This window comes from Ceratotherium simum, chromosome 12, assembly GCF_057802395.1.
Source record: "Ceratotherium simum simum isolate JZ-2026a chromosome 12, ASM5780239v1, whole genome shotgun sequence".
Lineage (NCBI taxonomy): Eukaryota > Metazoa > Chordata > Mammalia > Perissodactyla > Rhinocerotidae > Ceratotherium > Ceratotherium simum.
Window position 1 is genome coordinate 27,442,872 of NC_141911.1, and position 25,513 is coordinate 27,468,384.

At 36.7% G+C, this 25,513-nt stretch overlaps 1 protein-coding gene across 8 annotated transcripts in view; it reads right to left on the bottom strand.

The window, feature by feature from the left end:
* RAPGEF2 (Rap guanine nucleotide exchange factor 2) overlaps positions 1 to 25,513 on the bottom strand; it is a 243,450-nt gene that overhangs the window by 149,970 nt on the left and 67,967 nt on the right. For all 8 annotated transcript variants that reach the window (XM_014780249.2, XM_014780245.2, XM_014780250.2 and 5 more), the window contains exons 2-3: positions 11,789 to 11,859; positions 6,287 to 6,343 (exon numbers count right to left, since the gene is read on the bottom strand). In XM_014780249.2, the coding sequence (XP_014635735.1) occupies positions 6,287 to 6,343; positions 11,789 to 11,859 (128 nt within the window). The remainder of the gene's footprint in view (positions 1 to 6,286; positions 6,344 to 11,788; positions 11,860 to 25,513) is intronic.

Here is a 25,513-nt window from a genome sequence, read left to right on the forward strand (position 1 = left end):
AGACTAGAGGCAAATGCAGCTACAGATAAATTGGGGCATCTGAGAACAAAAGTCAAGCTTGAGGCAAAGTGGGAGGAGGAGGAGTGGGAGAGCAAAAGGGACAGCAGTGGGTTGGTCGCCTCGCAGAGAAGTGACGGTTGGACAGCTGCTGTGAAAACAGGAAACCAAGTCAACAAGCAGAGAGACTGCTAAAAGCAATGAGCGCACAGCTGAGGCTTGAAGTTCTAAAATTGCACACTTACAGATTTAAATGAAAATGCTTTAAAAGACTCCATAGGCCTCAATGCAGCTCTATTTGCGGAGGAACAATCTCCTCTCCTGCAATAAGGCGAAATAAACCCCTTAACAAACTGCTATGAAAACTCTCTTGGAAACTAAAGCATTCAGTCAGACATGTATGTGGAAAGTGGATATTGAGGGACAGAGTTACACATGTTCATAGTGTGGGTATGTGTGTGTGTGCACATTTAAAAAATTCTTTTAGGGGCCGGCCCCGTCAGTTGAGTGCGCACGCTTCACTGCCGGGGCCGGGTTCGCAGGTCCTGAGCCCGGCCGCGCACTGATGCACTGCTGGTCAAGACATGCTGTGGCGGCGTCCCATATAAAGTGGAGGAAGATGGGCACGGTTGTTAGCCCAGGGCCAGTCTTCCTCAGCAAAAAGAGGAGGAGTGGCATGGACATTAGGTCAGGGCTGATCTTCCTCACAAAGGAAAAAAAAATTCTTTTAATGGTTGAATTTCTGATCTAAAAGTTTTTAGCACTTTAAATACAACTACATATGGCTGGCCATTAAAAAAATACTAAAGCTGAACGGACATACCTATTTATCTCATTTCAGATTAAATTCTTAAAGAAAGTTATCTCTAAATTAAGTCCCTCAGGTTAGGAATTTATATTATCTCTAAGCCAGCAAAATATCTAGCCTATAGTAGATAATAAATGAAAGGAAGGCAGAAATTACTCAACATTCTTGTTCAGTGTGTAAAGTTCAACAAATTTTATCCAACTTTCCAAGGCAAACAAATACAACTTAGATTCTAAATGGGCAATTCTAAATTTTTAAAAACTCAATTTTATCAGAACCACAACTCTTCCCCTAATCTCAATACAATTTAAAATGGGATTTTTGTCATTCTGTTGGTTTATGTTACAAAGATAACACCATGGGAGTTAGAGCACCACTATAATAATTCTTTCCTAAAAAAAGTTTAAAGCAACTAAAAAAATTGGGAGACCAAAATGTAAATTATCAAAACGATGACAATGACAATGATGTTAGCAGCTAACATTTTTGTGCATTTATTATACATGCACTGTTCTAAGTACTTTATATATAATATTGCATCTTATCCTCACATCAACACTAAACAGTATGTACTATTATTATTGTTTCCATTTTATAGATGAGAAAAATGAGGTACAGAGGTGGATCAAGATTATTACATTTACCTGGTGAAATTATTAACACCATAGACTTACAAGTGACCAGCACACAAACATAATAAGGAAAATAGCTACTCATCTTTTGGTCATAAAACCAAAGTCTGAAAGTCTTTGATATTCTGACTACATTATGTTCTTTACACTCAAGGGAGAACAAGAAGAGACAAGTCATCTCCCCCATGAGGTAGTAACAACAGGACCCCAAAAGCAGGGTGGTATTATTACGTTATCATAGATTTATATATACCACAAATACAAGTGTTCTTTAATTTTCAAAACTGCACTTACAAAAACTGATACGAGCAGAAGCATGTCTGTTCAAGGATCACAGAAGAAAAGGCTTCAATTACCCTTCCCCACAAGATTGGCCAAATACTAGGAATCTGATTAAGTGAATCTACAATTAGTCTCTGTGCATTTTTGGTCTTATGAAATCATGATCTATCGAATATCCACAAGCTTTTCATTGCTTACTAACACTGTCACCTAATTCTAACTGGTCAAAATGAGCAATTGCTACAATCAACACTAGCTACAAATTCTAGCCTAAATGCATTCAATTTAGGATTACCTAAGGAACGTGAGCTTTGCATTATTAGCATAGCTCACATTCACTGTCTAAACTGACTTAAAAAAAAAAAGTAAATTTAAAGACACTGCATTCTACCTTCAATTGAAATGAATAATAAATAATAATTGTTAGGGAGTCAGGATAATGTAGGCAGAACTGTTGGTGGGTTCAGTTGCCACTATTACCCCTTGGGGAGGCTAGCAGCAAAGAGAGATGATATGCTGACGCCAACATGTACACAAGCATTATCACTTTTTATGGTGCCTTTTTTTGTTTTTTTTTTTTTGTTTTTTTGTGGTTTTTTTGCTGAGGAAGATTTGCCCTGAGCTAACATCTGTGCCCATCTTCCTCTATTTTGCATGTGGGTCGCTGCCACAGCATGGCCGCTGCTGAGTGGTGCAGGTCCATGCCCAGGAACCAAACCCAGGCCACTGAAGCGGAATGTGCTAAACTTAACCACTAGGCGACAGGGCTGGCCCCTGTCGTGACATTTTTTATGGTGGCATGAACAAGGCTGGAAAAGGCTGGAGAGTGGGGTAAGAGCTAAAGCTGCAGAATCACAATGTCTTGGGCTCAAATTCGGATCCCACTTCAACAGTAAGACCTTGGGCAAGTTCCTTTTCCTCTCAAAGTTTCCATTCCTTCATGTGTAAAGTTGGGGTGATGAAAATATCTACCTCACAAGACAGCTATAAGGAGTAATTAATGCACATTAAGCACTTAGAGTATGTGAGACATAGGAAGTACTTGTCAAATGTTTGCTGTCACCTCATCATCAACCCTACCAAAACTATGTTTTGGGGGGAAGGACAAAATAATAGAAAGTTGATGCTTACTGCCACTAGACTATGTCAGTAAATGTCAGTAATATTCATCAGAGATTTCCAACTCTGATATCTGTATACCCATTCCACTGATAGCTTTTAATTGCTCCTAAAAGAAACAAATAGAGTTATTTACATCTTAATTTCTTCAAGAATAAATATGTTAATGGCATTTGCCCCTGGTGTTAGTTTTCTATCAGTATGTCTTGGTTATTTACTATTCTTCCATATTTGATGTATGTTCTTTTAAGCTGTAGGTGGATATTTATAATTGCCTGCTAAACAGCCCCTAGATGTCATAGTTTCATAAATTACAACCTAGGAATCATCCTACATCATATCCACCTGTATCTTCTTGTAAAATCCATCCCTGACTCCCCCATTCCTTCGGTCTTTGTCTCTGTTCAAGCATTAGCACCTCAGATTACTGCAAATGTCTCCTAGCTATCTGCCTGCCCATCCACTCAATCTAATCCACTCTTCATATCTTCATACAGGCACAGATATTATCTTTGAGGGGATGAGTGGGGTTGGGAGGCATTTGGTCACGTCATTTTGCTGCTTGAAAAGTGACCATCACCTGAAATTTATATAATGTTATAAACCAATGTTACCTCAATAAAAAAAAAATAACAAAATAAAATTAAAAAAAGACTGTGACAGTGGTAGGATACGAAGGCTAGTCAGTATGAAACAGAAGAACAAACACTTATAACAGGTACAGGTTCAACTGGGGAGACTTTGAGCAGAGATTTAACATGTATCCTTCCCAAAGTTAGGGCTCTCTCTATTGTGCAGACAGGTATACAAGAATATTATAATTTAAAGATGATAAACATTTAAGTTATTAAAAAAAGACAAGAAAAGTGGCCGTCAAGCTACGGATTAAAAGAGACTTAAAGATACCAACCAATCAAAATGGATGAACCTTATTCAGATCTTGATTCAAAGAAACAAAGGGCAAAAAACATTTTTTTGAGACAAATAAATCTGAATATTTTCATATTAAAAAATTATTTTTTAAAGTTTAATGATAACATGGTTAAGAGACAAACGAAACCAGAATCAAGATGAACAGACAACCCACCAGCTGGAGAGAATATTTGCAAAACATACATCTGACAAGGAGTTAATCTCCATAATATAAAAAGAACTCACACAACTGAACAACAAAAAAACAAACAACCCGATCAAAAAATGGGCAGAGGAAATGAAGAGACGCTTCTCCAAAGAAGATATACAGATGGCCAATAGGCACATGAAAAGATGTTCAACATCACTAATCATCAGGGAAATGCAAATCAAAACAACACTAAGATATCACCTCACGCCCCTTAGAATGGCTATAATCACCAAAACAAAAAACAACAAATGTTGGAGAGGGTGTGGAGAAACAGGAACCCTCATATACAGCTGGTGGGAATGCAAACTGGTGCAGCCTCTATGGAAAACGGTATGGAGATTCCTCAAAGAATTAAAAATAGAGATGCCCTATGATCCAGCCATCCCACTACTGGGAATCTATCCAACGAACCTGAAATCAACAATCCAAAGAGGCTTATGCACCTCTATGTTCACTGCAGCATTATTCACCATAGCCAAGAAGTGGAAGCAACCTAAGTGTCCCTCAACTGACGACTGGATCAAGAAGATGTGGTATATATATACAATGGAATACTACTCAGCCATAAAAAAAGACAAAATCGTCCCATTTGCAACAACATGGATGGGCCTGGAGGGTATTATGTTAAGTGAAGTAAGCCAGAAGGAGAAAGACAAACACTGTATGATCTCACTCATATGTGGAATATAAACCAACACATGGATAGAGAAAACTGTATTGTGGTTACCAGGGGCTATGGAGGTGGGGGTGGGGGGTGGGAGGTGGGCACAAGGGGTGAAGGGAGGCATATATATGGTGATGGACAAACAAAAATGTACAACCCAAAATTTCACAATGTTAAAAACTATTAAAACAGCAATAAAAAAAAAAAGAGCCTTAAAAAAAAATACTTAAAAAAATTATTTTTTAAAGTTTAATGATAACATGGTTAAGTTTTTTTTTAAGTCTTTATCTCTTAAAGATAAAGATACATGTCAAAATAATTATGGATGAATTGATATGTCTGGATTTACTCCAAAGTAATCCAGTTAGAGGTACGAGAGGAGAGTAAGACATGAAACATAATTGGCCATCAGTTGACAATGTTGGATAATGAATACATGGGGATCTGTTATACTATTGTCTCTAACATTGTGAACATTTGTAATTTTCCAAAATAAAATGTTATTTAGGAGGAAAAAACTCATTTCCAGTTGCCTAAAGAATCAAGACCGATTTTTTTAACAACACATTCACAAACAAGTATGATTGTAGCCCGCCTCTTCTCTTATTCATCACTCTGACCCACACCACAGGCCAGTCGCACTCAACTTACCATCACGTTCATAACATCAGGCCAGGCCCCTTCACCTCTCTGTGTCCCTGTATGTACTGTTCCTTCTCCCAAGAAGGTCTCTCTAGACCACTGAACGCACTTCTGAGACCTGGTTCAAAGGACCACTTCCGAGACTCTCTCCATTTCCCTTAAGGCTTCCCTGGCACTTCTTCAGCCCTTAGCTTGTATCTATATTCTCAGTTATTTTGGTTGGTTAGTTGTTGTTTTCCTTTATTCTATTTCTAACTCCCTCAAGAGATTATAGCCTCCTTAAGGGCAGAAGCTGTGTTTTACTTATTTCAATAAATATTCCCTATAATATGCATGGAAAGTTGTAATTATTTAATAAGTGCTTTGAAAACCAGGAAGGAAAGTCAACAGAACAACAGTCGGTCATGGCAAACGTTATTAACAAAATATTATATCTAGTAAATCACAGTTTATATATCCTTAATACACCAATATTTATCTACTGTATGTTTACCACATTCTTAAAAAAATTAGTTGTCATTTTTTCAAGGAATATGTTATATATCTTGAAAGGTATATCAATATTATTTAAAGACAAAACTATGCCCAAAGAGATGTGGGCAGCTTATTTTCCTCTTTCTGAAAGAATTATAAGCTAAAATATGACATTTATGCTGTCTTTTACATCTCATCTGGTGTGGTTGTGGGAATATATATTTTATTCTGTTGGAAAGACTATACACTATTTATTTCATAATGATAAAAAAGTCAAAATACTCCATAATGTGAAATAATATTTCTGAGACACACATGAGAGATATATAGATAGAGATGTAAACTTATCAGCAAAGGACTGTAAACTTTTACTTTATAACAGGAAATAGTTGAAATGTTTCACATTTCTAAACTACGAAAAATAAGTTAATGCAAAAGTAAATTAATGCTGATTTAGCAAGCTGTTACTAATACTTCTTTGATACTTTAAGGAAATTATTTAGCCACTGCGTTACACACTGTACAAAGAGAAAGGAAACACCTACTAGTATAAAACTTCATTTGCTTCATGTCTTTCATATCTCACAGTTTCACACATTAGCCTGTAACAGAAATAAAGACATGAGTTCAATATTTGTCATAAAAAAATATACTAATAGCTTAAAAACATTAATGAGCCATGTAGTCTAGAAAGTTAAGATTACTTTATATGGCTTGTCACAATCATTTATTAGCCTCAAGATGAATATCTTTGATACTTAGATTAACAAAATAAAATCAAATCTGGTAAAGACATGCTAGAAAAGAAAACATTTTGATAGATGTCAACTTCGTCATTTTTATTTTATAGGGAACAAAATTGTATGTGTTTTATACTTGGCAAATGACATGTGGACAAATTAATGTTCTCCAAGGTAAACAGAAAATGGGAAGGAACCTAAAAGTTAGAAAGAAATACCTGTTAATTTAAAAAGTGATAACGTCATTTACAGCTCTACAACAAGTTACTTAACAGTATGGAATTTCAGACAAAAGCAGCTTTTATTAACTCAGTATTTTTATGACTAATGACTAAATAGAGGCTTTACAACTTAAAGATCTGTTATTTTAGTTGATTCATCCCCAAGGGAAAAATTATGGAAATTATGGAAAACATGAATAAATGTTTAAATATTCAAATTACCTCCAAAACAGGATCTTCAAGAAGATCCTGATATAATATAATATCTTATTATATTAAGCCAAAGTAAAACTTCCCAAAAATGCAGAAATGCAAAAGACAGAATGACTATTCCTTCTTATTGAAGGAACTAGTAAACTGAAAAAGCTGGCAATAAAAGTAATCGTTTCAACAGCACCTCCATTTTGGTGAATGGGGCTACTGTTCTCCAATCTGCGAAACACTGGGGTCAACCCACATCCATCTTTCCTCTGTTGGTTAAATCCAATAAACACTATATCCTCGTAATTTGTCACTTGAAAATGCTCTCTTGGGTACTCTTTCTCCTTAACCTACCTTAGAGGTCCTCCTCATCCTCTCAGTCCCTTACTCGAAACATTCCAACTGAAGGTCACTTAACTCCAGGAGGCGGCATTAGATTTTGAATACACATCATTAAACACATAGTTTTCTTTAGTAGATTGATTCACACCAATTCTTAATAGAAAAGGATGATAGTCATAAGTGATGGGTCTAAACATACCTGGTCTTAAATTAAGTAACAGGCTCTGCCTTGTTTCCTGTTAGAATGAAAGAAGGGTCCTTGCTCCAACCTCTTCACTGGATCTCATTCCTTCTCCTCCATAAGACCCTGCATTCCTGAAAGCTTACCTCCGTCTCCTACATCCCCATCTATTTCTCCCTGTCCTGAATCACTTCCTTTAACACACACACACATCGTAGTATGACCCATTGTGTGGGTGAGGAGGACACCTCTCTTGATCCCACATCTTCCTCTAGCTATTATCTACAGTTTGCTTTCCCCATGACAGAAATTCTCCTTTTAGAGTTGTCTACAGGCTCTATATCTCCACTTTCTCACCCTCTGCCCACTCCCCCATCATTTGGTCCCTGAAACTCCAAAGAAAAGGCTCTAAAAGCTATCTGCATCCTCTGTGTTCTCTCTAAATCTTTTCTATCTTTACCTTAATTCCACTTCTCAGCAGCATTTGATGACTCCCTTTTCCTTATACCATTATCTTCTCTAGGCTTCCTGTCCTCAGTCTCCAGGTTTTCCTCAACTTATTAGTCATTTTTTTCTGTCTCCTTTGGATGGCCCCCCATCCCATTCCTCTACCTGACTTCTAAATGTTATCTATCATCTCCGGGGGCCCATCAGCCCTCTTCTCCTCTGCACCATATAATCTCATCCAGTCTACGATTTTAAATTTAATCTATAAACTGATGACTTCCACAGCAATGCCCCAGACCTAGTCTCTCACCATGATATCCACTCACCTACATGCTGACTCAAGGCAGCCACTGGCTGTGTAATAGCCATTTCACATTCAAAATGTCCAAAACAGATCTTGAATTTCTTCCCCCAAAATCTGCTTTTTCACAATCAGTACCCAATCATTTAAGCCAAAAATCTTGGAGTCAACATCCTTGACTTCCCTCTCTTCTTTACATCCCATCTTTCTACCAGCACCTGTTTCCAAAATACATCCTCCAAAACTGACCAAGTTTATCATCTCCCCTGTGAAAACCTAGTATGAACCATCAGTATCCCACTATTATCTCTTACCAGGACTACAAATGTAGACTTCTGCTTCTACATTTGCATGCCTATTGTCCATTCTCCACATAGCTTCCAGAGAGATCTTTCCAAACATTAAGTCAGATCATCTCATACCTCTGCTTTTAATCTGCACTACCTTTAGAAGAAAATCCAAACTCCTTCTCCTTGAATACACCACACTACTTACTATACTTACTGTACTATAACTTACTTACTCTACCTCACTATACCACAGCCCCTGCCTTCCTCTGCACCAAGCCTGTTCCCTTGACAGAGCACTTGGGACCCCTCTACATTGCAGAGATCATTGCACCAGCTGCCCCAACTCAAACGTTACCTCCTTTTGACTACAAAGTCAAAGCAGCCCAGCACCCATTCTCATCATGCCCAACACATTAATATCTGAATAAAACAACATTGACCCATTTACCTAAATCTTGTCTGCCCGACTAGGAACATAAGCTCCGTGATGGCAGGGGTTTGGTCTACTTCAATGCTGTATCTCCATGGCCTACATCAATGTATAGCACATAGTAGGCATGTAATCAATAATTGTTGACTGAATAAATAAATTTAACCAGTGCCATCCAAAAATCATGATAAAATCTTCTATATGACAACGTTCTAAATAAATGAAAAAAGTACCAAATCTTTTTTTTTCTTTTTTGTGAGGAAGAGTAGCCCTGAGCTAACACCTGTTGCCAATCTTCCTCTTTTTGCTTAAGGATGAGTGGCCCTGAGCTAACATCTGTGCCCATCTTCCTCTATTTTGTATGTGGGACACCTCCACAGCATGGCTTGATAAGTAGTGTAGGTCCACACCTGGGATCTGAACCCGTGAACCGAGGCCACTGAAGCGCAGAGCGCCAAACTTAACCACTACATCACAGGGCCAGCCCCACCACAAAATCTTTTTTTTTGTCCTTAAACATTGTTAGGAAATGTTTTATCAAAAGCGTATTGATCTTTCCTGAATTCCTAAAGAAAATACTAACCATAATTTAGTTGTTTCTTAATGATCCAAAAGTGCCTATATATTAATTACACTCATCCATAATGCTGAGGAATATATATATAGTTCAACAGGCTCTTGTTTCCATCACTGAATGGCCCCAGACAGCTACTCTGCTTTTTACAGATTTTTGGCCTCCACTCCTAACTACAGCATATTCTTCCCCTTTGGCAAATATGCTGCTTCTAATCCAGATGGATTAAGGGAATAAACATTAGAAAAATTCAGTTGTATTGAAAAAATACAGTTTTTAAGCGAAGACCTGAAAATCTTTATGTTGCATAGACTACGTGATCTTATATCAACACAATCAATTAAATGCATGTTTCTTAACTGCTCAGAATCAATTTACTGTCTACATATGGATGGGCCACAAAAATACACAAAGCTGAAGCTTTCAAATAAAGCCTCTCCCCTCCCTCATAGTAGAAGACTACTGCCTAACACTGAATAAACAGACTTGGAAAATCTTGATTAAGAGCTGCCTTTTTTTTTCTAAAAATGGAAAACTGTATTATGTGGAAGCCTTTACTGTTCTCTACTAATCCCAGGGGTAAAACTTTTATTTATAAAATTCAAAGAAAATATCTAAATAAGATATATTTTTCTTTCCCAGAAATCATAGTATTATAAAGCATTTTATCCAAATCATTGAGTTTATCTGTACCTCTGTTTTTTTGTTATTATTCATTTGGGTATTCTGATCTTGTTCCAAAAAACGACTTAAGTTAATTTCAGCTTATGTTTTCCATAAATATGTGAGACAAATGACTTTTCAACACAAGCAGAATTAAGATAAACATCTTAAGGGCCTCTCTCTGTAAATTCTTGCCAACAAACGAAGCTGTATATAGTCTCCGAAACAGACTTTCTAAGGTGTAAATAGACTAAACTATACCCTTGAATTAATCAGTTATTTCTAAGCAAAATTTAGCTTTGAAATGGCAGAAAATTGATAGTTCTAATTGATGGGTATATGAGACTTCATTGTGTTATCATCTCTACTTTTATAATTTTGAAAATTTCTATATAAGTATTAAAATTTTCCTTTTTCTATTCCACAGAATACCTATTATCTAAATAATTTTATAACCACATATACTATGGACACACATTACATACTCAATATATCTAAGTATTATCCATATATGTGGTTTTAAATGTCAATGGGAACATGACATTTATATTTGCAGATTAATTAATTTCATTTGCATTGAGGATTAACTGCATTCAATTAAATAGACAATTGGTGGTACAATTTTTTCTTAGGATAGTTGTCATCAAAAAACATAAAATGAAAGCTACATATTTTAAAAGTTATTCTTGCTTTAATTTGAGCCATCTTCTAAATTCCCAATGGTTTTGCCCTTTCTAATAAAACTTGACTGAATTTTTAAACACGTAATCTGCAATCTACTTTAATTTAAATGATTTTCATTAAAAATTTAATTTTACAAGTACTCAATCCTCTTGACACTTTTTTCAATTAACAACAAAATATGAAATTGACATGCTCACAAATTAATTAGTGTTTAAAGAGTAAAGGGGAACTATATAGAAAAAGTATTCCTTTCATAATTAAACACTGCTGGTTTCACAACTAGCTAGACCTGGAGGAAACAAAACCTTCCCATTACGTCCTGGCTGCTGTTTATATGTAATCAATCTTCCCAAGGCCCTTTATTTTAGTGCTAGTTAAGGTAAAAATTACTAAATTATATAGATGTTTTTGATCTTTTAATATGAAGCCCAGATAACCATAAATAAGGTTACTGTAACACTGTATGATAGAAATGATAAGATTTTTATTTGAGTGGACCACATAAAAACAACTATGGTATAAACTGCATTTCCCAAAAAGTGGCCATCAACTTTATGCAATAAATATATTACAAAGACCTAAAACATACTAAAATAATGAACCTAATCATTCTTTGACTAGTTCAAAACATTCTGGTTTCTTAAGGATCTGAGTGCTAAGAAGTAGATTTTCATTTGCCAAGACGGCAAATAATGCTCCTTCTGGTATATTCACCAAGCAGTGTTTATTACTTTAGGTGAGGGAGGTGGGAGAGGGAGAGAGAGGGAGAGAGGATATCACTATGGCAGAAATGTCAAAAAATTATTATATGGATAAAACAATTCAATCTTATAAAACTTATAAAAGCCAAGTATAGGGGCTGGATGAGGCAGAGTTTTCATAAGTAAGTTATCTTTAATCCTACTTCTTAACTGTAATAAATGATCACATAAAATACTAGAAACCTATTATCATTGATCTTAAATTGACTTACCTAAGTTGATGCTCCCTCAAGTTTGATAAGGCTTCCATACCATGTAAATAGGAATACACTATTTCCAGATCCTGTTCGAAAAAAAGGATAGAAATTATCAGACTTGTCAGGAAAAGAGATTTCTAAAATAAGTCACTATGTTTACAGACCAAATTAAAGACAGCTTTTTTTAATATGAGTTTTCTTAGACATTAAAATAAGCATTATTAAGAGAAAAGTTGAATTGCACAAATGCTATCCATTACAACTGCCTTTGTGATATACACAAAACCTATTAAAATATAAAATAAACTGACTCAGACTTATGAAAATAAATTCCTCATTAGTTCTTCATTCATCACCTATTTTCTGCCTTTTACATCAAAATATCAAATAAATATAAAGTTTTAGTTTTAAGGTATAGCTATTTACCAGTACTATGATTAAATCAAATTATTGTATTTCTTAGTCAATATAAAATTAATGCATGTTATTTCATGACTACACTTAAAAATGAGCATGAACTCAATTTTTTCAACTCTTACAATGACATTTCTTATATACAGAAATATTTAAGTTAAAGTATTTTCTTTAAAAAAAAAGGCAAGCTTTGCTTTTCTTTATTATATTGCAATACATTGAAAAAAGATTCAAAATTATTCATGAAAGTTCAGAACAGGTAAAAATTCAAGATCCTGTTTATATTCATTTATACAACAAGCCAAAATTAGTATTTTAAGACTCCAATGAATATACAGTACTACGCAGTTTGTGATATCAAGAATCTGAATGGGTATTTACTTGCCCCTTAAATCTTAGTCAAAATCTAAAACAAAAGTATTTTAAGAAATTTGTAAAATAATCCTCTTTCTAAAAAAAGAACAGCTCTCTTAAGATATAATTCACATACTATAAAATTTATCATTTTAAAGTGAATAATTCAGTGGTTTGTTTTTGTACAATCATGATCAGTTCAATTAAGAACATTTTCACCACCCCAAAAAACAAGTCCACCTCCATTAGCAGTCATTCCCCATTCTCCCTTAATTCCCAACTCCTGGCAACAACTAATCTACCTTGTTTCTATGGATTTGCCTATTCTGGACATTTCATGTAATGGAATCTCACAATGGAATGTAACAACATGTTGTGACCAGCTTCTTTCACTTAGCATAATATTTTCAAGGTTCATCTATGTTGTTGTATGTATCAATACTTTCCTTTGTATTGCCAAATAACATTCCATTGTAGAGATATACCACATTTTGCTTATCCATTCATCAAATGATGTACATTTGGGTTTTTTCTACTTCATATCTATTATGAATAATGTATGAACTTTCAAGTATAAATTTTTGTTTGAACTCCTGTTTTCAGTTCTCAGGGGCATTTACCTACGAGTGGAATTGCTAGTTCATATGGTAACTTCATATGGTAACTCTATGTTTAACTTTTTAAGGAACTGTCAAATTGTTTTCCCGAGCAGAGGCATTATTTATAATCCCACCAGCAATGTATGAGGACTCCAATTTCTCTCCATACATCCTTGTCAACACTTGTTATTATCTGTCTTTTTTATGTTAACCATCCTAATTGGGTTTATAGTGGTATCTAATTGTAGTGTTGATTTGCATTTCCCTAACGACTAAAGATGTTGAGCATTTTTCTTGTGCTTATTGGTCATTTATAAAACTTCTCTGGATAAATATCTATTCAATTTGTTCATTTTTTAATTGGTGTTTTTATTACCGAATTTTGAAAATTCTTTATGTATTCCAGATAGAAGGCCCTTATCAGATATATAATTTACGAATACTTTCTCCCATTCCATGGGCTGTCTTTTCACTTTCTTGGATGGTGCCCTTTGAAGTACAAAGTTTTTAATTTTAATGAAGTCCAATTTATCTATTTTTTCTTTTGTTGTGTGCTCTTTTAGAGTCATTTAAGAAACCATTACCTAATCCAAGGTCACAAAAATTTATTAATATATTTTCTTCTAAGAATTCTATAGTTTTAGCCATTATATTCAGCTCTATGATCCATTTTGAGTTATTTTTTTGGGTCTATAATAGTGAGGTCTGGGTCCAACTTCATTCTTTTGCATGTGGATATCCAGTTGTCTCAGCACCCTTTGTTGAAAAGACTACTCTTTCCCCCTTGAATTGTACTGGTACCCTTGTTGAAAATCAACTGACCATAAATGTAAGTGTTTATTTCTAGACTCTCAATTCTATTCTTTTGATCTATGTGTCTATCCTTATGCCAGTACTACACTGTCTTGTTTATGTAGCTTTGTTGTAAGTTTTGAAATCAGGAAGTGTGAGTATTACAAACTTGTTTTACTTTTTCAAGATTGTTTTGGCTCTCTGGGGTGCCTTGCATTTCCACATGAATTTTAGAATCAGCTTGTCGATCTCTGCAAAAAAGCCAGCTGGGATTTTAATAGGGATTGCATTGAAGCTGAAGATCAATTCAGGTAGTATTGCCATCTTAACAATATTAAGTCTCCCAACCCATGACAAGGGATTTTTTCCATTTACTTAGGTCGTCTTTAATTTCTTTCAACAATGTTTTGTTCTTTTCAGTGTACAAGTCTTGCACTACTTTGGTTAAGTTTAATCCTCTCTTTTGATTAAGAAAAAAATTTGTGTAGCCTTAGGAATACCTTTTAGAACAATTCAAACTACATGTGAAATTAAATTTCATATATTAAGGGCACAGATCAGGGACAATGATTCATAGAATAATTCGATAAGAAATTTGAAAATATTTTAAGAGGAGACTAAGATTTTTAGCCTAAAATATTTTATTGTGGTTCTCAAAACAATATTCTGATGTGTTAAGGGGGGGAAAGACCACATTTATAATTCTAAATTGTCCCAATTTAAAATTTATCAATACTGGAAATTTAAAGTATTGCCCTATGGTGGTCAACTTTCAAATAAACTGATGGTCTTTAATTTTATTCATCTGTAGTCTTCATTTCCCATGAGTCTTTTAAAAGCTATTTAAGGGGCCGGCTCCATGGCTTAGCGGTTAAGTGCGCGCGCTCTGATGCTGGCGGCCCGGGTTCAGATCCCGGGCGCGCCCCGAGGCACCACTTCTCCGTCCAACGTGAGGCCGAGTCCCACGTACAGCAACTAGAAGGATGTGAACCTATGACATACCACTATCTACTGGGGCTTTGGGGGGAAAAACTGAATAAATAAAATCTTTAAAAGCTATTTAAGGATTGAAATTTAAAACTACACCCTATAAATTCAATATAAATAAGGAAGCTGTAACAAAACCTTTCCCACCATCTAGTTAACAAAGTGCACATTCCTACAGCTAATAAATCCCTTCTTTAGAAGCAGTCATACTCCAATCATAATATATTCTATACGAAAGCCAATAAAAATGCCCTAATTAATGAGTTTTCTTTAATATCTATAATAAAAGGTCCTTCTAAATAATCCTGAAGGTCATATTCTATTTTAGATATTACAAATTTGTGTGCTACTTGCAGTCATTAAATAGTACAGAAAGACTGCCCTCCCATTTCTGAAGAGCTTATATTCTGAATCTAACATTAAAGTCTTCCATTTTCTTCCCCTGAAGTACCTATCAACCCGTTATAACCTGCCCAAGGCCTACAATGCCTTTATCTAAGCAAATAGACAAGACTATTTACATTCCTTTAATACTCCTCAAGCAAATAAATTTACACTGACCAAAAAAGCATATTTTGGAAAGTAGAAGAAAGAAATAGGATTTTTAAAAACTGGAGAAGAGAGAATTCTAAAAGAAACATGATAGAAGCAAGAATTTGAAGCTTAGAAATAGAACGGAGGAAAAGAACAGCCTTAAACTGTAAAAGACAACAGGCCTTGCAATAACTAGGTCTCCTCCTTCAAACAGACCAAGCAAAATCAAAGTAAAGAAGCATATTCCTTGATCAAATAGCACTTTATTAATCTGTTGCTTTTTAACATTATGGAGTTTCATAGTAGTATAGGAGCCACCTTCTTAAATAAGTCACATCCATTACATGTGTCAGTATTGTATGCGTGAACTTCACAACTTTGAATATGAACGTATAATCTGCATGATTATATAGAATATATCTATGAACAATAACTACCACCATTATTTTTTTAACTTAAGACAATATGTATAACTATCACTCGCAAATAAAATAAGATTGCTTATTAGTTAATAAAAATATGGAGAACAATGATATATTCTCACCCATAAGTCACAGACATAAGAGAATGGGTCATGAAGTTGTTACTGAACCTGCATTATAAAACTCAGAGTGTGAAGAAAAGGGACTGCATTATACCATCACTGCAGGACCAAACAAAAAACATAGTTTTTCCATCTGTATGTTATGTAGCTGCATAAATAAAACATTCACACCTCACATAATCATGATGTTTTCCGGGGAAGTAAGTTTAAACGTGTCACTCCAGCAATACACAACCAGGGAATCCTGTGCAACTGTTTCATATGAGTATTTTAGATATTTAACTAGATTACAGACTTCTCAAATGAATTCAACAATTATGTTCAGAGTTTCTCCTATTACTCTTAGAATAAGTCATCTCAAAAGAAACTTGTTTTAAATGTTCTGTGCCACAAGGAGCTTATAAACTCAGGGAGCAGACAACATTATTCTACATAAAACTTAAATGGAAGGCAATATTATCTAGCTTGAATTGGATGACTTTACATACAGAGTCTATCTAAACTTGAGATCTCTTAATTGTAACTAACAGAAGGAATGGTACGAAACTGAAGTCTAGACAGCAGGCGACAAGCAAATGTAATGTTTCACTGTGCAATGTGAACACCATCCCAGATTTGGGTAAGTGGGAAAAGCAGAGAAACTGTGGAAAAAGCACTGGGAAATCTCTGATCTCTGCCCCTGAGGAATGAAAGAAAATTGACTAGAGATGAGCAAAAGAAATGCAAACTAAAGGAAAGAGGAATCGGTGGCTAAGCTTTTCTTCAGTAAAGAGCCCAGCATTTAGATTTACCAATGACTACGGATGTCGAGTAAGGTAAATAACACTAAAAGGCAAAAAAGAAGACAAGTTTTCTTCTCCTTTCCTAGGGGCAAGGAGGACTGGGCAATATTTTGAAATAGGCAAACATGGCCTTTTGAATCTTTCTATCAATTTTTTTCTACCCTCTCCCCAGGTGTCCAGCAACCTCACATTACCCCAAACCCCATTCTGGGGCACCATGCCCTCATCTAAAAATTAAAGGAAAACAACCTGAACACAAATGTGAACGTGGGGCTGGCCCTGTGGCCTAGCGGTTAAGTGCGTGTGCTGGGATGCTGGTGGCCCGGGTTCGGATCCCGGGCGTGCATCGATGCGCTGCTTCTCTAGCCATGCTGAGGCCGCATCCCACATACAGCAACTAGAAGGATGTGCAGCTATGACACACAACTATCTACTGGGGCTTTGGGGGGGGAAAAAGTAAATAAATAAAATTAAAAAAAAAAAACAAAAAAAACAAATGTGAATGTGAGTGATCAGCAGGAGCCTTTGAATCTTCCATGGGGAACTGTCTGTTGGCATTTGCATTTCCATAGTGCAAACAAAGCTCTGGGGGGTATGAGATTTCGGGCAACACAACCAAGAGAAACGAAATATATCAGCAGTATAAGGAAGGAGATTTGGGGGCATGAGAGGCCATGCGAAGCAATCCAGCTCTGCCCAGGAACTCCCTCCACCCCATCCTTTCCCTAGAGGTTGCCCCTAACCGCTATTCTTCCTTTACTTCTCACACAGAATTTTCAACCCTTCTTTTCCCCTTAATGATTGGTGTTTGTTAAAATAATTTACAAGTGGTATGGAATCGCCTTTACCCAGCAAGGAAACAAAAAGGGGAAAGGGTGAGGTGCTGAGGAATTCTTGCTCCTCAAAGCAACCTGAAATTTGCAACCATGGTGAAAACCAGATATGTGCCATCACAGAGCAAGAGCTTTCTCTTAAGGGGAGCAAGGAAATGTATGGCCTTCAGGGAGTTACATTCTTGGGTTGTTTTTTTTTTTTTCTCTACACAAACAAGAGATATTCAGAGTGATTATGCTTCAACAAACTTGACTATAAAAAAAAATGCTGGCGAGTTAAATCACCTCAAGTGTTCCAATTTTCATTTCTGTCAAGAAACTATGATATGCAAACTGAGAACTTTCTAATCTTCTCAACCGCACCTTCCAAGACAAATAAAATTCACGACTATCACTATTTTAAAGGACTCTTAAAAAATGTAAGCTATTTTTCCCAAAAAATTCTCTAGTCTCGAATACAAACAGGAACATGTTGCTCTAACCAGAAAGCAGGAAAGAACAACAAGCTTTTCCTTCTCCACTAGGAAGGATATCCTTTTTTCAAAAATAGATGTCATTTGAAAGCAGATTAAAGTCATAAAACCACTGTAACCCAGGAGACAAGATATTGACAGGCCAATTGGAATGCGGTTTTCCATGAAAAAGACTTTTTTGCCCCAAATGTAAACCATATATCAAACCCCAAAGGCATCCTCTAAGTTATTTAGGAGAATGACTGTTCACAACCTAACCGAACCCTCTTGCTCAGTCTGCAAACACAACACACCGCTAAGAGGAAAGGAGTCAGAGGGAAAGGCTCCACATCTTGGGCTCTTTGCCTAATTTCCCCTTAGAGACTCATTCAGAACGTAATAGGACTCATGGCAAACTTACAACTCACTTAAAACTGGCTTTTAATTTCATTTGTTTACCAGCATCAGGGATTCTCAAACAACTTGCAGTATATTTCCATATGATCTTCGGAGACAGAGAGGACTATTCCTGCGCCTCCTCTCCCACTCCCAGCCTGGGGGCGCACTCTCTCCTCCTTCCCTCTATAGACTCTTTATAAACCATGGGGGTGGGTATATTCAGCACTGTGCTAAGAGAAAAAATATATATCTTTTTCCTTTAAAAGAAGTTTTGTTTTATATATGAATCTATGTATTTAAACTATAGTCAGAAAGTACTCAAAAAGGTACAAACTTCCGGTTATAAGATAAATTAAAAAAAAAAAAGGTTGATTCCTTTAAAAAGATTGTGTCTCAATCATCAAAGAAACTAAGGCCAGCATTATGCTAAAATTAGCAGGCTTATGGAGACCTAAGTGGTAAATGCCTCTGGATTTAAACATGAGGAGGAAGAGAGAGGAGTATCTTAATTAAGTGACAGCAGTCACAGGACCAGGAACTATACTGATGTCGATTTATTCTCCCCCGCAAAGCCAAAAAGGTAATTTATCCTTCTTGGCCAAAGATCACTAGCAACGAATTAGAGAGTTGTATCTTGAAGATTATTAATAAGGAGGTTAAAAGCTAGACTACCCAAGGCTCACACTCATGCCTACAGCCAAATGGAGGAGGGGGCAGAAAGGTGGGAAGTCTGCAAGTTTCGCTGTCTGTCGACATAGTGGTTAAGCTTAAAAATTTTATAAATTGGAGATCCCAAATTTTCCTACTCTAAAACATTCTGAGAATAATGGACAGAAGATGGGCTTTGGAGTCAGATGGAGCAGAGTTCAAATCTTAGTCCCCAACACAGCCAAGATGCATCACCCTGGGTGTTGTTACAGAGACTAAATTTGCAAAACGAGGTGAATAATATCTACCTGGCTAGGCTGTGTGGCTACAATTATATCTACTTTCATAACAACACACAGCACGTACAGACCCTCAAAAAGTTTCGTAGCTGATTTTATTACCTATGAGATCTGAATACAAGCACAGTAACACCAAGAACATAAAATTAAAAATACTCCTGAAATTTATAGACATCAGAATTTTTACAAATTAATGAATCCTCTTCATATGTATTTCTATCCAAAAAAAAAAAAGTCAAATGAATTATATATAAAACATATAAAGGGCCCCTACATTGTCTGCTTTAGGAATCCAGATTTTTATAGCGGGTCTGGTGGGCAGAGGATGCCAATTCCCTCCGGAGCACATACCCGGTAGCACTGTTTCAAGCACATCACATTGAAAACCCCCTGCTTCCAAAGCTCACCAGGCTGCTTTCTGAATAGAGTCCAAACACAACAATCTGTTGCACCCTCTCCATACAATGTCCAGCAATCTTTGGACCCAGTCTCACACAAAGCACCTCAAAACACTCTCCCCTTCCTCTCACCTGGTGAAAAGCTCTCCTCCAAGTCCCCATTTACCGCTGGCAGTGACCGCTTCCTTTCTGAGCCACTCCAGTTCTTACTGTCTGCACCACTCACATTTGGACCTTCACAGGTGCTCTGTGCGGTTAGTGCTCTTTAGTTTCAGGAATTTACATTTTATCTCCTCAGAGAATAAACACCTTGAACAAAGTTACTCTGTTTTCTTTTACACCTCTTTCTGATCTCCGCATCCAGCAACAGACTGTGGATGCACTGGGTGCAAAGAAAGAAAAGGGCAACATTCCTGGAGGGGTGTGGTATGCACAGCCTTAAAGGGAATACTCCTGAGAATAACAGTGAAAGAAGGAAAGGGAAGAAATGTGTTTTCAATCTTGTGTTCAGAGCTGTGGGAAACTCATACTTGCATGGGCTGAGACAATTCTGCAAATGGCCACAAGGTGGTAGACCGGACCAACAGTCCTTTCCTAGAACTGGAAAACTCGGTCATTGGTCTCACAAGCACACTTCCATTACACATACATAGATTTGAGTCTTTAAAGCATTCCTTAAGATCATCTTAGAATATGACGAGTCCTTTCTCCTCATGCCTCTAATGAAAGGAGGTGGGGGAGGGGAGACAAGTCCATTAACACTCCTATTAAAATCGCTTAAATTCTATCATCCCTAGCAGGGAAAAATTCTATTTAAACCAGCCTCCCCGCCCACATGTCTTGGTAAAGCACTAGAGCAATTAAAACAGAAATGTCAGATCACTACACTGCTGAGGTGTCTGGTGCCATCCCAGTCCCTCATACCCCAGAGAGTTACATCATGACATACTTCAGAAAAATGTAAGAAAAAAATCCATAGTAGAGTGTATGATTTTCACTAAAATTCTTAAATACATTCGTAAACAGCACTTTCAACCCTAAATCATAGGAAGGCTGTTTCTGAGCTTACTAATTTATACCCAAAAGGAAAACAATCCCCCAGAGTTGTGATTCCATTCAAATTCACATGTCAAGACCCAGGAAAACCTGGTAATCATAGTACTGGTCATTTATGATACGGCCTGGATACACGTCTTCAGCCTCAGGTTCTTAAGCATTGTTTCTTTACAAGACACACGAATAAGGAATTCCAGAAGTAAAAGGTACACATTCAAGCCATTCTGTTTCTCTAAAATTTCCTCGGGTGTTTCCCACTGAAAAAGGCACTCTTTACATCTTTAAAAAAAAAAAAAAGCGAGTTTTTGAACAGTTCCTAAACTTGAGAGAGAAGTAATTATAAGGTAATTACCTCTTGAACTAACCATGAAAATGACAAAATGGACATCTGAGGTAAACAGAACACTCCCACGCCTCTAATTCAAGCTGGTGTCGGGCAGCCCGAGAACAGTCCTGTTTCAGGAAAGATGAGTTGAAGGTGGTAGAAAAATACTTCATAAATTCTAAGGGACAGATGAAGTGTTGCATATAATCCTCATTATCAAAGAGTTTACTTCTTTTCGAAGAAAAGGCAAGCGTTCAATGATAGAGCAACAACAGAGGTCATGAGGCAGCTTTTATGATTGCTAAATGAGCAGTGTTATGCTTAGCAACTTAGAATGCATCTTACGCTCTAAGATGAATTCACTGTCCGGCCCTAGGGGAAAATGACCATCTAAGTAAGTAAGTTTCATTTGTGGAGATTAAAATATCTCAGAAAAATCAACAATTAAGTTGTAACCAAAAACTCATCCTGTGCCCAAATAAGAAAATTATCATGTCTAAATCAGCACGATTCCTATTTTCAAGAGTCAGTGTAAGTACTTCCCCTTCAGAACAAGGCATGACCACCAAGCCTGCAGCTTCCCAGAATTCATATCTCTTAGGCAGCAAGAACAAACTTATCAATATATATCGTCATTTTAAAGTAACTATCTTATTTTAATTGCTCAGATTGCAAAATATGTAGTCAAATTTTAATTTCACATGTACAGATTAACACACTAGAAAATTATTTGCAGTAATTTAATGCTAGCCTGGTTTCTGCTCCCCATTTTTAAGCTAGCCACAGTGAATGGCTACATTTTAAGTTAACATTTAAACATTTGATTAAGTACAATAACCAAAAGGTCAATCAGCCGTACACACACACATACACTTGCGTGCGCGCGCGCACACACACACCATGTTAATAAAATGATTCCTGGTCTTTCATTTCAATTTAAAAAAAATCAGGGGCAGGCCCCATGGCATAGCGGTTAAGTGCTCGCACTCTGCTGCTGGCGGCCCGAGTTCGGATCCCGGGTGCGCACCGATACCCTGCTTGTCAGGCCATGCTGCGGCAGCGTCCCACATAAAGTGGAAGAAGATTGGCATGGGTGTTAGCTCAGGGTCAGTCTTCCTCGCAAAAAAAACAGAGGAGGATTGGCACGGATGTTAGCTCAGGGCTGATCTTCCTCACAAAAAAATCAAACTCCCTTCCTCCCAATTCTCTTCTAACAATACAGCTAAAACCTTCAGCTTGGTGTTCAACTCATTTCCCATAGACAGTCTGGCTCTGGTTAAACCCTGTAGAAACCTTGCTGAGTTGAGGTGGGCAGAGGGAGCCTGCCATACACCACTCTACTGAACTTAGTGTCTGCAACAGGGAGCCCTGGAGTCTACAAAAATCACCCTCAGGATGCCTCAAGTTTCAAATGTCGACCTAATTCCAGAGGCTCAATTAATGGTACTTACTTTGAACCATTCACGGTACAAATGTCAATATTGCTACAGTGGTAAAGTTTAGACAGTCCTTAACATAATAAAAGCAAAGCAGAACAGGTCACTGAGGACACAGGCTCTTTACTGCCTCTTAGCAAAAAGGAAGTGCTTCTGAATGGAAGCAGGTTTTAAATATAGAAAACTTCATTGCTGCCATTTTTCTAGGACAAAAGACAAAAATAATTTGACATCTGTTTTCCCCATCTTGAATGTTCTACAGAGGAGTCAACCCCCAACAGTATTACTTATTCTCAAACTTTTCTAATTCTCAAGAGGACAGGAGAAGCAAATGAGAATATTCTAAATACGTAATTAAAGCCTTCCAACTTTGTTAGTCAGAAACGAACTAAATGCTAAAGAAATTTTAGCTACTCTTCAAAATTGATCTCTTTCAGATCTGTCCATAAAAGGTGAGGTGATGGGGAGGAGGGGAAGTTTAACCATTCAACCAGATAAACACTTGGGAAGTGGGGGGCAGTTACAGAAAAAGAAGTACATTATTAGATTGTAGAATTAGGGACTTCTAAAATATATATATATATATAAAATATATACAGTTCTAATCAAGTGTTCCACTAGAAGGGATAGCAAGCCATAGTTTCTGAAGCATCCCACCTTTCAATCATGTTTTGAACTCTCCTTTGAAGCAAAAATCTCACATCTTTACTGACTCGACTCTAATTGTTTTTCCTCCCCCAACTGCACAGGTTGTACCACGCATGCCTGACAACTTACATTTGTGCATGTGTACATTGGATTTATATGATGGATTCCATTACATTCATAAATAAATAGACCTTTGGCCTCATAACAGCAATACTCTGATATCACCACACACACACACACACCCCTGAAGCCATTGCAGTATCATTACCAAGATTCTCCACAAATCAGAAGGATGCAAAGAGCCTTTGGTGTGGCGACAGTGATCATTCTGTGAAGTCAGTTACTGTAGAGAAGCCATCACAACCAGAAAGGGAGATGAGAAGGAAAGGTGGGAAGGTGGTTGCCAACTCCACGTTTCCTAAAATACAAGTTCATAACTTAAAATGTGTTACTTGACAGCCTGTGTTATAAAGGGGAGATGGGTTTGTATATCATCCTAGAATTAGAGGATCCATAAGGGAAGAAGGAAAAGGAAGCTGTGAAATTTCCCTTTCCTGGTAAAAGACAAAGTTCAAAGAAGACTGGTGAAGGGGTTCCCCGAACATAGGTCCACAGGAAAATTTTCACCAGTGTGTAGCAATATGAGGAAACAAGGACAGTGTGGTGAGATTCTTGATGAGCTAAATATGTTCCATTTAAAGAGCTCTCTTTTATTTTAGGGTCATAACCATTTTTATCTTTTTGCTTTTATAACGTCATTCTTTGAAATTATATTGATACTAGATGATAGTAGTTCACTGTCTTGTCTAATATCACGAATAGAAGAAAATTTTTTAATTGCCCGCAGTGTGTTGGTACTCTAATTTTTGAATGGTGGTCAGGAAGGTGAATGGTCTTACTCAATGAAATCCAAAAACTTGGGACACCCACTTAGGCAGTCCTACTAATGCAGGGATGGGGAGTGACTGTAAATTTCCAAAATTATTCACCTCTTACTTCCAGCTCTTATTCTGGAAATGTTCCAGAGAAAAGCATTCCAGGTATTTTGACTCTCCCCAAAAGAGATTTTTCAATAAATTTTTATTAAAGAAATCTCTAACATTAGAAACTTCTGGTAGAATTCTGGGCCTTGGAACAAAATGGAAAATTTGCAGAAAATGTGGCAAGATGTTTTGGGAACACTAGGTAATCAGAGTGAGCCCTGCCAAGCAACTCTCCTATGCACTCTCTGCTTGCCAGGCCACTGGGCAAAGAATATGAGTCATCTGAACCACAGTGCCCGAGTTCAAAACCTGATTCCACCATTTACTAGCTCTGCATCCTTGAACAAGTCACTAAAACTCTCTGCAGCTGTCTGCTCACCTGTAAAATGGAGATAATAGTCTCTACATTAAGATTTGCAAAGTGCTTAGAACAGTGCCTTGGCACACAGTAGGCACCTGTTTTGAGCAACAGCTACTATTATTAATTACTCAATTTTTAACAACAATTATGGAAATCTAAGGCAGAGAGAAGTGTGCTGAAGGATTAAGGAGACACCAGTAATTCTCTGGCCAAAATGTGTCAGGCTGCAGAGACCTCCTGGCAACACACTCAGAATAGCATTTTCGTTTTTCATTTTTGTTTTCTTACTTAGATAATTTCTGGTTTTGAAATAAAATACAATGCTGCAATGCTCTAACATAGATAGCTTAAGCGGAGAATGGCTGGATTTGAAAAGTAATAAAGAATCTTAAACACAACTCATAGTTTTCCTAATATGAATGATGACTTCTATTTAGTCCCAAATTTCAATAGAGATTGGGGGTAGAGAGAATCCAAATCTGTCCTTCCCTTCATTCATGGTTCACAGGTAAATTCAATGTATTGAATACTTGCTCTGTGCAAAGCACTGTGGTAGGATGTTGTCTTGAAGACAGAGAGATTGGTACAACACAATTCTGGTCCTCAAAGAAACTTGGTTAGGATAGAGAAAACATCCTCACAAATGACTACAATCCAAGACAGAAATTCAATTGTAAGTCATGAGTGTCCGAAGATAAGTTTTCTTACTCCCAAACTCAACAAATGCATTCTGCCATTCCACCATTGCTGCCAGCTGTTACCACAACTTCTAAATCATATCACATATATTCTTCTCCTGTAGGCTCTTGATCTTCAAACCACATATTATGTAAATTAATTATACCAGAAATCATAAATATCTATAACTCTTTCACTTGACAAATTGTTATTGAGTA